Below are 16,454 nucleotides of genomic sequence, written 5' to 3' on the forward strand. Positions count from 1 at the left end.
AGATAGTTCCAGAGTAGAGGGGATGCATGGGAGAAATCTTGTATGCGATTGTGGGAAGAGGAGATAAGAGGGGAGTACAGAAGGAGATCTTGTGAGGATCGGAGGTTTCGTGCAGGTAAGTACCAGGAGATGAGGTCACAGATGTATGGAGGACTCAGGTTGTGGATGGCTTTGTATGTCATGTTAGGGTTTTTAACTGGAGTCTTTGGGTAATGGGGAGCCAGTGCAGGGATTGACAGAGGGGAGAGGCCGGGGAATAGTGGTGGGACAGGTGGATTAGTCGGGCAGCAGAGTTAAGAATACATTGGAGGGGTGCGAGAGTGTTAGAGGGGAGGCCACAGAGCAGGAGGTTGCAGTAGTCAAGGCGGGAGATGATGAGGGCATGGACTTGGGATTTTGCAGATTCTTGGTTGAGGAATGTACGGTTTCATGAAATATTTTTGAGTTGAAGTCAGCAGGAAGCGGAGAGAGGATTAGTCGGGCAGCAGAGTTAAGAATAGATTGGAGGGGTGCGAGAGTGTTAGAGAGGAGGCCACAGAGCAGGAGGTTGCAGTAGTCAAGGCGGGAGATGATGAGGGCATGGACTTGGGATTTTGCAGATTCTTGGTTGAGGAATGTACAGATTCATGAAATATTTTTGAGTTGAAGTCAGCAGGAAGCGGAGAGAGTGCTATATGTGAGAAGAGTGGGTATTATATATGCAGTGTCCCTTATAGTTAGTCATTTCTAGTTGCTACCCTTCCTGTAACTTGAAACCACATTCCACATACAAAGCCACAAAGGTTGATAATTTGAAGCTCATGTGATTGGCTGGAACATCCAGCCAATCAGCATGAACATTTCATTGTTAAAAATTCTGAATTGCAGGTTATCAGTCTAGTATTGGCATCTGTACAGTGAGGTACAGTTCTTTACCTATGCTAAGATGCGCTTGGACGTCAGGTAAGGGCAATTCCATTTTAATGTTCTACTGCACTGAGGTGGATTTTCTAAACCTGTCTAATTTTTAGGCAGAGCAAATGTAGACTAATCAGTCAAAAAATGCTGCAAAATTATCACAGACTCATGCTTTTTGAAAAATGTGGCACATCTCCTCAGACACTTTAGTTTGTGTTTCCAGCATATAAGTTTGGTTATTTTGTGGTATAAAATTTCGCAACATTTTGTTGCGTATTAACTAGGGATGAGCGAGCATATTCGTGGGTATTAGGTACTCGGCGAGTATTGCGGTACTCACAGTACTTGAACCAAAGCGAGTATTTCACTACTCGCCTCGCTATTCAGTTCTCCCGCCCAGCATTTGCCAATCACAGTAATGCCGCAACCTTCTTGGTTGTGGGCAGCAATACTATGATTGGCTGGCCACCCAACTTCCTATGAATCATCAATTATAGCCTGGCACTAAGCCCTGCCTGCCGCCGCCATTTTCTGCACATTGTATGCAGAACACAGCTAGTGTAGGGAGAGTGTGAGCAGCTGCTAGGGAGAGTTGTGTTTTTTGGTTCAAATCAGCCAGAAATCCTCTGTGAAACCCAAAAGCTCTTTTCAGAGCTGAAAGTATAAGGTCAGGGACCGAGTAGTGACCATTTTCCCAGCTTTTTGTAGGTCACATTTACCCCTGCAGGGCAGGTTTTTTGTGCTGCTGCCGTGCTGCATTCACAGCGAATAGCACGCACGGTACTGCACAACTAACACGCAGGCAGCACCACTGTCTTGTGTGATGTCTGGGCTGCGTATTCTTGCCTTAAAGCTCAGGGCAGTTTTTTGTGCTGCTACTGTGCTGCGTTCACATAATAACAGCAAATAGTACGCACGCACGGTACTGCACAACTAACACGCAGGCAGCACCACTGTCTTGTGTGGTGTCTGGGCTGCGTATTCTTGCCTTAAAGCTCAGGGCAGTTTTTTGTGCTGCTACTGTGCTGCGTTCACATAATAACAGCAAATAGTACGCACGCACGGTACTGCACAACTGACACGCAGCCAGCACCGCTGTCTTGTGTGGTGTCTGGGCTGCGTATTCTTGCCTTAAACCTCAGGGCAATTTTTTAGTGGCAGCACCGCTGTCTTGTGTGGTTCCTGGGGTGCGTAATCTCACCTTAGACCTCAGGGCAATTTTTTTCTGCTGCTGCGGTGCTGTTTGTAAAACACAAAGCAGTACTTGGCTGTAGTTCTACCTTCCACAAAGCACTAACTGATCCTTGTTCCCCAATATTTGCATCTGAACATCTGCAACTATGGCAGAAAAATCCAAAATTCCTAAAAAGGCTGTTGTGAAGGGACAGGGACGTGGACGTGGGGTCGTTAGTGCCCAACAAGGCACAGAGCCAGGGAGATTGAAGAAGGTTGATGCATCTAGTTTCCTGGTGAAATTTCCCAGTCTGGAACATAAACGGGCCTGGAAGCCAGAAGAACAAGAGCAGATACTGTCTTGGATGGCTGATAAGGCCTCCACGAAATGTTCTAGCAGCACCCAATCGTCCATGACAAAACAGTCTACTGTCCATACAGATAACACTGGGTCATCCTATTCTCAACCTGTTCCTAGTTCATCACCCGGTCAGGAGTCACAGGAAACATTTGATCACAACCTTGGTCACTCCGAGGATCTCTTTGGTACATTTTCTTTCGTTGCCTCTTGCTTCTCACTGCGCGACATTGAAGAGAAACATGAGGGGGTATCGTCTGTTGAAGATGGCCAAATATTTGAAACCCCACATCTTGAAAAAAGCCACTTTCATCCACGTGATATACCGGGTGAAGAGGTGGAGGCTGATGGTGATGACACACAGTTGCCATCTGTCCTGTCGCCAAATCAACACGGAAGGAGGATGACATGGACGACGAGCTGGTCGATGATGAGACCACTGATCCGACCTGGGCCGTTGGCACGCATAGCCAGCACAGCAGCACAGAGGATGAAGGTGGATATGTAGTACCAACAAAGGCACCAAGGGCTACTGGTTTGAGCAGAGTGCGAAGTGTGTCAACTGTTGCCAAAAGCAATCCCTCGGTGCCCCAAGTCAAGGCAAGGGTGCGTTCAGCCGCTGTCTGGAAATTTTTTCCGATAGTCCTTCTGAACCAAATGTTGTCATCTGTAGCATCTGCCATAGGAAGCTGAGCAGAGGCCAGGGCATAGGCAACCAAAGCACCACCAGTATGCGGAAACACATGGCAGCCAAGCACCCTAGTCGGTGGGCTGAACAACAGGGTACCAAATCAGTGTCTGCGACTGCGGGTCAAACCACTGCCATGTCGCCTGTGATACGACCTCTTCAATCTGCTGGGCAGGAAGCAGGTGATCATCATACCTCTTGCTCACAAGCTGAGGTTGCACAGACACAGGCCACAACAAGCTAATCCACTTGTTTGTCCCAGGAAAGCGTCCAATTGTCCGTGCCCCAGATGTATGAAAGGAGGCGTAAATACCAAGCCGTGCACCCACAAGCACAAATACTGAACTCGCACATTGCCAAGTTGCTAGCCATGGAGAGATGTCATTCCGTGATCTTTTGGCTGTGACTGCCCCACGATACTCGGTTCCCAGCTGGCACTATTTTTCCCACTGTGCTGTCCCCGCGTTACACCAGCACGTCTTAAACAATCTAAAGCGTGCTCCCACTAACAACGTAACCGGGAAGGTCCATCTTACAACAGACACGTGGACAAGTAATTGTGGCCAGGGATGAGACGTCTCTGTCACGGCACACTGGCTGAACCTGTTGGAGGGTGGGACAAAGTCTCAAACTGGACCATCAACACATATCCTACCCATGCCACTAATAGCGAGCCCATCCTCAATCAGGGTTTCCGCCTCATCATATATGTCCAGTCTCCCCTCTTCCTCCTTCTCCGCCTCGTCATCCTATGCTGAATTACCCTCCACATCACTCCCAAGTTGGGAGCTGTGCAGCAGCTCATCGGCAAAGCGGCAAAACGCTCTGCTGAAGCTGATCTGCTTAGGTGAAACACCAAACACTGCAGCAGAGCTGTGGCAAGGAATAAAGCAACAGACCGATCAGTGGCTCTCCCCACTGCAACTCCAACTTGGTCTGGTTGTCTGCGACAATGGGCATAACCTGGTGGCAGCTTTAAAGCTCGGGAAGCTGGTACACGTGCCATGCATGGCTCACGTGCTGAACCTGGTGGTGCAGAAATTTATAAAAACATACCCTGACTTGCCGTACCTACTTGAGAAGGTGCGCCATATTTGCGCCCATTTCTGCCACTCCTCAACCGCTGTTGCCGGTCTTGCAGCGTTTCAAAAGCAATTTAATTTGCCAAACCACAGACTGATTTGCGACCAGCCAACATGGTGGAACTCAACTTATCATATGTTGGCAAGGGTAAGTGAGCAGCAGAGGGCACATTCTGAATACCAGCTTAAACATGCCCATCACACAGAGACTCAGCCAAGACACATAACAACTGTTGAGTGGGTGTGGATCACTGATATTTGTGAGGTGCTTGATAACTTTGAGTACTGCACCAAGCTTGTGAGCGGTGATCAGGCTATTATCAGTGTAACCATCCTTATGCTATGTCTGCTGAAAAAATCTCTGCAGAATAAAAAAATGGAATCTTTGCGTGCCCAGCCACTGGGTATGGAGCAAGATTTCACAATGGGTGATCCTACCCAGCCCAGCCAATATCATCAGGTAACATTGGGGGATGAAGATGATGAAAATGAGGAGGGAGAGGACTTCTTTTTCACTGGTACCGAGGGGACACGTCATGCTACAGAGGGGAATCCAAACCCCAGCTTCATGTCTGTCCAGCATGGGTGGGCTGAAGAGGAGGTGGAGGAGGAGAATCAGTGTGAGGAGAGGATGGGTATTGTTCCTCCTTCAGCGGTCACAGAAAATTTGCCTCTATGCATCTTGGCACACATGACACACTTCATATCTGACTGTCTGTGCCAAGACCCTCGCGTAATCCACATTTTCAATAGCAACCTATACTGGTTGGCCACCTTTCTAGACTCATGGTACAACGACAAATTTCCTTCGCTACTGTTGCAGTCACCAAGGGGTTTCACAATGGAATCCTTCAAGAAGGCCTTTGTCGATAATTTGATGGCAACAGCACCCTCAGACACCACTGCTAGCAGAGATATCAGCTCTGTGCAACAGTATGCATTAATGGGGAGAGATACGCCAAGCAGATCCAAAAGAAGTGGTGGTAAAATGTCCACAAACTGGGCCATCTTTAATAAACCTCATCACCAAGGACTAGCTGCAACAGTAGCAATGTCAAGGAGGGAGAAGTTGAACAAGATGGTCAATGACTATCTAAGTGAACATACCTGCATCCTTCCTGACGCTTCTGTACTGTTTGGTATCCAAGCTGCATAGTTGGCCTGACCTCTCCTTCTATGCTTTGGAGGTGCTGGCCTGCCCTGCTGCTAGTGTGATGTCAGAGCGTGTTTTCAGTGCCGCTGGACCAATCGTCATAGATACACGCACATGGATGACTGCAGAGAATGTAGACAGGCTGACTATGATAAAATTTAACAAGAACTGTATTTCACAACAGTTTTGAAGCCCTCCAGATGATATATTTAAGCCCAACCTAATGTCACCCAACATGTTTTTTTTTAAAAATTGGTGATCACATCCATCCCATTCCATTCCCATACAAGCCCCTTTTCTTCTTCTTACACATGTTTTCAAAACCTGCTTCTGACACATGTACCACATGGTCAATAAGCTAAAAACAATGTTATGTTAATATTTCCCATCGGAGGCACTTGTGATGAGAGTGAGAACCTTCTTCCTACATCAACCATGCTATCATGCCCCTTGGGCTAATTTTTGGAGACACTATTGCTATGCCTGGACACTGGGCACGGCCACCTCTATGCTAGAAGTCCGACTCCTAGCTTCATCATAATTGTTTGGCCCTTCAGACCTGCCTTGCTTCTTTCATGAGCTATGATACAGCCCCATGGGCTAATATTTGGAGACACTATTGCTATGCCTGGACACTGGGCACGGCCACCTCTATGCTAGTAGTCCGACTCCTAGCTTCATCATAATTGCTAGGCCCTTCAGACCTGCCATGCTTCCTTCATCAACCATGATACAGCCCCTATGGCTAATGTTTGGAAGACACTAAATCTATGCCTACACATTGGGCAGTGGTACAACAAGGACAGTAGTCTAAGCTTTATAATTGTGAATCCCTTGGGATGATGATGATGATGATGGGTGGCTTGTTCCTGCGTTAACCATAACACAGTCCCTACCCCTAGGGCAGATTGCCTCCATCTTCACTCGCTCTTACGGCACTTCTGATATATCACTGGCACTGCGAAAGTGGCGTACGAGTCCCGCTCTTCCGGCAAAAAAACAAAGGACTTAAAATAGTGTTTGCACATTCTAGTGAAGCGGTGGGGTAAAAACAATCGTGCAGCCCCTGACCAGGTGCCCGAATGTTATATACATTTGTTTACAGCATACATTTTTTAACATTTACACATTTTATAGCATTTTCCTCAGCCCCCATACCACTTTGAAGGGTCCAGCAGACAATTACTCACATTTTCTATTGACTATCATTGGACTCGCTATTCGTACCGAATACCCGAGTTTTAGGGTATACTCGGTACAAGTATAGCGAGTCCGAATACTTCAGTACTCGCTCATCCCTAGTATTAACCCATTGCTTCCGCAGACTAATTTTTTTTTTTTAATTTTTCCCTCCTCTTCTTCTGAGAGTCATAACTTTTTACTTTTCCATTGATGTAGCATGAGGTCTTGTTTTTTACAGGACAAGTTAGTTTTGAATGAAACATCCATATTACCAGTGAAAAACGAGAAAAAAAAAGTGGCATAAAATGGTGAAAAAATTGCACTTCTGCCATACTTTTTGGATTTTGTTTTTACAGCGTTCACTAGATGGTAAAATTACAAGGAAACATGAATGTACAGATTGGTATGATTATGGAGATGCCATACTTGAATAGCTTTGTTTTTTACTTCAATGGAGAAAATAAATTCAGAAATTTGTAAAGAAAAAATCTTGGTTTGTTTCACAATTTTCTAAGACTGGTAACTAGAGTTGAGCGATACCGTCCGATACTTCAAAGTATCGGATCGGAATGGATCGGCCGATCTTAAAAAAAAGTATCGGTATCGCCGATTCCGATACCGGAAGTCCCATTCAAGTCTATGGGACTTCCGGTATCGGAATAAGAAAAATCCTGTTTTTCCCTTGTACAGCCTCTCTGGGGTCTGTACGGGCCTTTCGGGGGGCTGTGCCGGCCTGCCAGGGGGTCTGCGCAGGCTCCGGTGGTCTGTGCCGGCCTGCCGGGGGGCTGTGCAGGCTCCGGTGGGCTGTGCCGGCCTGCCGGGGGGCTATGCCGGCCTGCCGGGGGGCTGTGCAGGCTCCGGGGGGCTGTGCCGGCCTGCCGGGGGGCTGTGCCGGCCTGCCGGGGGGCTGTGCAGGCTTCGGGGGTCTGTGCAGGCATCGTCCGATGGGACTACAAGTCCCATCGGGCGATGCCTGCTACCATGACAGTGATTGACACATTAGCCAATGATGGGACAGTAGTAGTCCCATCATCCGGCTAATGTGTTGAATGTAAAAAAAAAAATAAAAAAATTACATGCTACATACATGCTACATACATACAACATGCATACTACATACATGCTACATTCATACTACATACTACATACATGCTACATTCATACTACATATATACTACATGCAACATACATACTACATATATACTACATGCATGCAACATGCATACTACATATATACTACATGCAACATACATACTACATATATACTACATGCAACATACATACTACATATATACTACATGCATGCAACATGCATACTACATATATACTACATGCTACATACATACTACATATATACTACATACATACTGCATGCTACATACATACTACATGCTACATACATACCACATATATACTACATACATACTACAGGCATGCTACATGCTACATACATACCACATACATACTACATACATACTACATACATACTACATACATACTACATGATACATACATACTACATATATACTACATGCAACATACATACTACATGCATGCAACATGCATACTACATATATACTACATGCTACATACATACTACATATATGCTACATACATACTACATATATACTACATGCATGCTACATACATACTACATGCTACATACATACTACATATATACTACATACATACTACATACATACTACATGCATGCTACATACATACTACATGCTACATACATACCACATACATACTACATACATACTACATGCTACATACATACTACATATATACTACATGCATGCTACATACATACTGCATGCTACATGCATGCTACATACATACTACATACATACTACATGCTACATACATACCACATATATACTACATACATACTACATACAATACATTCATACAATACATACATAGACAAACAGTACATATAACATAGAGTAACATACTTACCAATAGTTGTCACATTGTTCCCCGAAGCCATTGTCTTTTACGGAATAAATATTAACATAACAAACCACAAAAATACTCACCCACGATCCGAAGCAGTCCACGAGTGTGTCCCACGACGATCTTGGGTAGAGAACTGCAGCATCAGCTGTTGCTGCCGTTCTCTAAGGGCTGCAGGAATCCAATGACGGAAGGTAGGTATCCTTCCGCACTGTATTCCTCCGCCACTTAAAAAAAAAAAAGTCCCTAGTCTCACTTTATGCCATTGCTGTGTGGGAAATTCCCACGCAGCAATGGCATAAAGTGAGACTAGGGACTTTTTTTTTTTAAGTGGCGGAGGAATACAGTGCGGAAGGATACCTACCTTCCGTCATTGGATTCCTGCAGCCCGTAGAGAATGGCAGCAACAGCTGATGCTGCAGTTCTCTACCCAAGATCGTCGTGGGACACACTCGTGGACTGCTTCGGATCGTGGGTGAGTATTTTTGTGGTTTGTTATGTTAATATTTATTCCGTAAAAGACAATGGCTTCGGGGAACAATGTGACAAGTATTGGTAAGTATGTTACTCTATGTTATATGTACTGTATGTCTATGTATGTATTGTATGAATGTATTGTATGTAGTATGTATGTAGTATATATGTGGTATGTATGTAGCATGTAGTATGTATGTAGTATGTATGTAGCATGCATGTAGCATGCAGTATGTATGTAGCATGCATGTAGTATATATGTAGTATGTATGTAGCATGTAGTATGTATGTAGTATGTATGTGGTATGTATGTAGCATGTAGTATGTATGTAGCATGCATGTAGTATGTATGTAGTATGTATGTAGTATATATGTAGTATGTATGTAGCATGTAGTATGTATGTAGCATGCATGTAGTATATATGTAGTATGTATGTAGCATGTAGTATGTATGTAGCATGCATGTAGTATGTATGTAGTATGTATGTAGTATGTATGTGGTATGTATGTAGCATGTAGTATGTATGTAGCATGCATGTAGTATGTATGTAGTATGTATGTAGTATGTATGTAGTACAGTATGTATGTAGCATGCAGTATGTATGTAGCATGTATGTAGCATGTATGTAGTATGTATGTAGTATATATGTAGTATGTATGTAGCATGTAGTATGTATATAGCATGCATGTAGTATATATGTAGTATGTATGTAGCATGTAGTATGTATGTAGCATGCATGTAGTATGTATGTAGTATGTATGTAGTATATATTGTATGTAGTATGTATGTAGCATGTAGTATGTATGTAGCATGCATGTAGTATATATGTAGTATGTATGTATGTAGTATGTATGTAGTATATATGTAGCATGTAGTATGTATGTAGCATGCATGTAGTATATATGTGTTATGTATGTAGTATGTATGTAGTATGTATGTAGTATGTATGTAGTATGTATGTGGTATGTATGTGGTATATATGTGGTATGTATGTGGTATGTATGTAGTATGTATGTAGTATGTATGTAGTATGTATGTGGTATGTATGTGGTATGTATGTAGTATGTATGTAGTATGTATGTAGCATGTAGTATGTATGTAGCATGCATGTAGTATGTATGTAGTATTTTTTTTTTTTTTTTTTTAACATTTAACACATTAGCCGGATGATGGGACTACTACTGTCCCATCATTGGCTAATGTGTCAATCACTGTCATGGTAGCAGGCATCGCCAGATGGGACTTGTAGTCCCATCGGACGATGCTTGCACAGACCCCCGGACATCAGCACAGCCCCCCGGCAGGCCGGCACAGCCCCCCGACAGGCCTGTACAGACCCCCACAGGGTGCACAGACCACCGGCAGGCCGGCACAGCCCCCCGGCAGGCCGGTACAGACCCCCACAGGGTGCACAGACCACCGGTAGGCCGGTACAGACCCCGGGCAGTCCACACAGCCCCCCGGCAGGCCGGCAGAGACCCCCGGAAGGCCCGAAATGACGGCGCATCATGATGCGCACACACCGCGCATCATGATGACGTCAGGCTGTCAATCAACTTTGAACTTCCAATTCCGATGCCGACTTCCGATATTGAAAAAATATCGGAAGTCGGTATCGGAATTCCGATACAGCAAGTATCGGCCGATACCCGATACTTGCGGTATCGGAATGCTCAACACTACTGGTAACGTTCTTATTTTTACATTAATGAAGCTGTGTATGGGTTGTTTTATTTTTCAGTTTATGGGCAATGGTACCAAATAGTAATGAAATGTATATAAACTTTTGACCTTGCAGTAATTAATAAAAATGCCTTAAAACATTCTCTCGCTCTCATTATTCTGGCATTTGGCACATATTAAAAATTATGGTAATCCTGATTGACCTAAAACGCGAAAGGTTTATTCTGATTTCATGTCAGATTTTGAGAAAAACATGCATATGTTTCTTTTTATATAGTTTATGTAAACTTCTGGTTTCAACTGTATATAAAGAGTGCAGCTATTTAGTGAGTGTTTGAGCCAGTTAAGATGATGAATTTCCTTTACACAATATGTCTTTTGTTTTCTACAATGCCTCAGAAATAGCTTATTGATGGTACATAGTTATTATCCAAAATCATCACCAACAACCTGACAATGAAATTGGAAAAACTAGCCATTCAGGTACATAGGTGACTCCCAAAGAAGCAGTGCGAAACGCGCATCGGGGCAGAGGGATGCCTGTGGATCTCCCACGTGCACACCACCTGATAATGTATGCCCAGCTATTATCATTATCTATGTACCTGAATGGCCAGTAGTGCAGTTGTTACTTTTTATAGCAGGAACAGTGAGTTTACTAATATCCATGGCACATGATTTCCTGTAGACTAAGATATTACATGCTTTTTATTGCAGTCCACATTAATGCAGGTTCAGTGTCTCCTGGGATGATGATTATTATTACATTCTTCTAGTCTGCTCTTAGTTGTGAACATTAACTTGTGTTATTTCTGCTTCAATTTTATACGTGACACTTTATTGTCTGATAATTACTTCAGGACTTGATTATATATTTGCTATACTGGGCTTTGCTATAGTTATACCTATCTGCACTAGGTCACCCTATGGTATAAGTATCCCTCTTTGTTTTGACCAAGTACCTTTTTCTTATTTATGATTTTTATTGTTTATTTATAAAAAAAAAAATTTTTTATTCAGTAGTACCTTGGGTGACCATTGTTACCAATCATTGGTAACCTATTTTCGTGAGTATGAATAATGTCAGTGATAGACCTTCTGTATCTATCACTAGACATTGTAAAACTGACTTCTCAGACTAATACTATCTTGATGGTGTTAGAAAAAATCAGTAAGCCATGACAACTTATGCTAGCGTCAGCTTATCATGATTATAAGAGTTGCTCAAAAAGATTTGCAGTATTCTGGTCCAGCGATCACATTGGTAGTCCAAGGCCACAGGACAAGGGCCCTGCAAACCTTGTTCTGAGTGCCAGAATTCCTGATGCAGCGTGACTCACCCATGTCGTGGCACCTAACTGATCAGACAAAAGCATTGGGGATGCTGGCAAGTAGGAACAGGTATGCTGAATTCTGGTCCATCGGGCCAGGACTATCAACATGGCCACAAAACCAGGGTCTTGCAAAACTCTTTACTAAACTCTAGTATTTACCATGAAAGAATTGGTGACAACTGTATTCAATCGTTTGGGCACTGTTTATTGAAAGTGACTTGGAAAATTACAGTAGTTACAAAGCATTTATCATATCCCATAGACTATTTTGTAAATGACTATTACTAACATATTTATAACGGACAGTTAACAAGTGATGAAGATGATATACATATTTTCTTTCTATTTGATTAAGTGTTTGCATAATTATTACTGTATTTTTTTCCACACGTGAATACTTTTTACCTGCACAGTTCTTTCCATCAGCTGTTAGCTCAAATCCAGCATTGCAAATACATTGGAAGCTTCCTTCAGTGTTTACACACCGTCCATGTTTGCAAAGGATGCCATTTTGAATGCATTCATCAATATCTGTGTGGTATGAAAATATTTTTTTTACAAACATCAAGTAACATAGTAACGTTTGAAGGGGAATATTTCCATATTAAAATTGAACTACACTCTCTAAAAGAAGCAAGTAATAGCCTAATCAAATTAATAATGTAATAAATTATTATTATTTTTATTGTTATTGTTATATCAATTAAACTTTTAAGAGTAATTGATCTTTGAAGGTAAAGAGATATAAGTAGTAGAAATGAGGATGAGGAACTAATTGGCTGGAAACATAGAAGGCTACATGAATTGTATTTGAAAAGTAGGATGCAAAATGAAAATACATTGTGTGGTTAGCGTGTAACCTTTGCTTGACTTATGAGATGATTGTGGTTTGTAATTGTATTATGTTTATTCCTTTGCTACAGGGACCTCATCTTTAGGATGCTGCTTGTTGTGAGTCATTGCAGTGCTAAGGAGTCTCTGTTTTTAAACTTGCTTGATTGAAAAAAATTAAAACTTTTACTATTAAATAAAATATTGTACATAATCAGGCATATTATATTTTTGCACTGTAATTATAGATGAATAAATACTAATAAAGTAATAAAATAAAAACTAAAATGGGTAAGAAAATCAGTGCTTTAATTTTCCATTGTACTAAATGAGCGTGAAAAGAAGATTATGAAGTGCCTAGGTGGGTTCAAAACACTGAACAATCTTCCTTTCTAGATGAAGCTCTTGTATACACAGAAGTACAGAGATAAGTAAAATACATATAATTTTTCATTATATTTCCAATTCCCCAAACGAGAGAAGAAAAAGAAAAGAAACTGGGGCATCTAATACAGCAGTCTGCATTTTAATTGGTCGACTAAATATTCCCTTAATGAAATAGGGGAGGGATGGTTGATGGTCCAAGTAGTAATTGTGACCACAGCCCTCAGGAGAGCAAGAGTCATTGACCTATATGAGTAGATGAAAGGCTTCATTTCACAATGCTTGAATAATAGGAAAGTTCCAAATCAAATGGCAATAGTCAGCTGCAGAGATGAGCAGATTTTTTGAAATTCGAATTTGCTGGCTTCAACAAATTTTCTACAAAAATTCAATGTGCACCAAATAAATTCATCTGAATCTCAGCACTGGAAAGCTTGTAACTGCTCAAAAAAACCCTTGGGATATAGGAGAGAGAGAAAAATGAGGAAGAAGACCCTTTTGACCATAAGAGCTTACACTCTACAGTCGAGAGAGACTTACCCAGTGACTTTAGAGATGAGTTAAACTATGCAAGACAAATTGCACCATGAGGAAGAGTAGCTGATCTACGATGGCCCAGATACTAACCACAACAGAATAAGATATGATAATTAGTGATGGGCGAACCTGTGGATGTTCAGGTCCGGCAGATTTGGCCAAACAACTAAAAAATGTTTGGTTCGGGTACCAGAACTGTACCCGAACTCGAACCCAAACCCCAGTCAGAAGAATGGGGGCCCAAACATCAGTTGTTTTCCATGTCGTCATCTGCATAACAGCGTGGCAAATACAGTGTCACGCTCGCACCTTAGCAGGTTGGCGTGAGCCGGGGGTTGTGGCCCCATTGTGCCACAAACCAGCCTATCCTGGAAGGGACGTGACTTTGACAGCTACCTCATTCTTTGCTGGAGCCTCTGATGGTGAGGTCAGGCTTGTGTGGCAGGTAGCTGCCAGATGCCACTCCAGAGTGGTGTCTGGCTGTGACTGCTGATCCCACTCAGGGACAAGGCACTTAGACAGGTGTGACTGACAGGCAGGCACGGCAAGCACGGCTGGTACCCAGGCAGGTACGGCTGAGACATAGGGCAGGCTGACATGGTTTGAGACACAGGGCAAACGGGCATGGCTTCGAGACACTGGCAAGCAGGCACGGCTTCGAGACACTGGCAAGTGGGCACAGCTTCGAGACGCTGGCAAGTGGGCACAACTTCGAGACACTGGCAAGCAGGCACGGCTTTGAGACACTGGCAAGCAGGCATGGCTTTGAGACAGGGCAGGCTGGCACGGGAGAGACACAGGGCAGGCTGGCACAGGAGAGACACAGGGCAGGCTGGCACGGGAGGAACACAGGGCAGACTAGCATGGGAGAGACAGTGCAGGCTGGCACGGGAGAGACACAGGGCAGGCAGGAGTGGTATATGAAGGAACAGGTTTTGGACCTGTTCACACAAGAGATGCAGGTACGGATACAGGCAGGAATGCGGAGTAGGCAGAGCCACAGGAGTGCAGAGTAGGCGGAGCCGAAGCAAGAGGTTCTGCAGCAGCAGGAGCGGAGCAAAGCTGAACCACAAGGTCTGTGGAGAGAAGCTGCAGCAAGAGGTTCTGCAGCAGCAGGAGCAGAGCAAAGCTGAACCACAAGGTCTGTGGAGAGAAGCTGCAGCAAGAGGTTCCACAGCAGCAGGAGCAGAGCAAGGCTGAACCACAAGGTCTGTGGAGAGAAGCTGCAGCAAGAGGATCTGCAGCAGCAGAAGCGGAGCACAGGCAGAACCACAAGGTATGCAGAGAGAAGATGCAGCAAGAGATTTTGCAGCAGCAGGAGCAGAGCAAAGTGGAACCACAAGGTATGCAGAGAGAAGCTGCAGCAAGAGGTTCTGCAGCAGCAGAAGCGGAGTACAGACAGAACAGAGTAGAACCGCTAGAGTACGGAGCACAAGCAGACAAGAAAGACACCAGGAAAGACACAGCAGGGAAAGGAACCACAGACAAGGAGACTGACAGACAGAGGTAGGACAGAGTTCAGACAGGGAATCAGTACGAGACAAGGTACATGGACTGAAGTATACAGGAACCAGGATATTCTGTCTCCTGGAGGGTGGACAGGGAAGTACTAGGCAAGGTACAGAGACAAAGCTAGGAAAAGACACAGAGACCAGGATATTCTGCCTCCTGGAGGGCAGACAGAGAAGTACTAGGCAAGGTACAGAGATTAGCAATAAGAGCCTTCAGGGAAGGCAAGACATAGGACAGGGCCTGGCTTACTCAGCAGCAAGAAGCTAACTGAGCTAACACATCGCACAGGCAAGGTTCAGTGGATGGGACAGCCCTAAATAGTAGAGGGCTCTAGATAATTGGTCAGGGACACATTAGCCAGGTGCACCCTGACTCCATAAGAAGCAGAAAGTTCAGGCGCCGCCCCCCTATACACACAGTCAGGAAACATGAACACAGCAGACAGGAGACAAAGCGAGGAGCTGGCAGTAAACAGAATTCACAGCATGGCCTGGAGCAATGAGCAAGTTGGTGAGTGGGGAATGGGAAGCCATGCAGCGATGCCAGCAGGGTTGTTACACACAGGCTCTGATCGGTGGTAAGACCATTACCACTGGTCAGAAAACTGAAGTTCCCATGCTGTCAGATGACAGTATGAGCCAGCAGCTGTGACCAATAGTAAAAAGGTTACCTCCTGTCACACGCGTCGGCTGCTGAGAGCATACAACTGGAGTCACACTAATCGTATTTTACATGCGTAATACGGAGAAATGTCCCCTAAATAGTGCTCCGTATGATATCCTTAATCAAGGTGTGGTCGCGTATTTTGCGCATGTAAGCATCCATATGTAATCCGTATGGCATCCGTATGCTGAGATTTTATCGCAGGCTTGCAAAATGGACATATAATGGATCCCTATGACAGGTTAAAACCCAAATGAAAGGATAGATATATACACATAGAATATATATATTTACTAGCTGAAGAGCCCGGCGCTGCCCGGGCATAGTAACTAACTGTGGTTAGTTATAGCAAATTATAATTATCGTCCATCCCATAGTTCCGTGCCCATATACCCATCATACATCCTCCATCCCATAGTCCCATGCCCATATACCCATCATACATATTCGCCATCCCATAGTCGAGTGCCCATATACCCATCACACATCCTTCATCTCATAGTCCCATGCCCATATACCGGTCATACATATCCGCCATCC

The 16,454-nt window shown here is 43.9% G+C and overlaps 1 protein-coding gene across 1 annotated transcript in view; it reads right to left on the reverse strand.

Moving 5' to 3' along the window:
• The window catches only part of FBN2 (fibrillin 2), a 378,197-nt gene that overhangs the window by 161,345 nt on the left and 200,398 nt on the right, over window positions 1-16,454 (reverse strand). Inside the window, exon 13 of the mRNA XM_073557740.1 lies at window positions 12,393-12,518. Coding sequence (XP_073413841.1) covers window positions 12,393-12,518 — 126 coding nt within the window. The remainder of the gene's footprint in view (window positions 1-12,392; window positions 12,519-16,454) is intronic.

Source organism: Dendrobates tinctorius, unplaced genomic scaffold (assembly GCF_039654945.1).
Source record: "Dendrobates tinctorius isolate UK_male_01 unplaced genomic scaffold, ASM3965494v1 ptg000003l, whole genome shotgun sequence".
In the NCBI taxonomy this organism is placed as follows: Eukaryota; Metazoa; Chordata; class Amphibia; order Anura; family Dendrobatidae; genus Dendrobates; species Dendrobates tinctorius.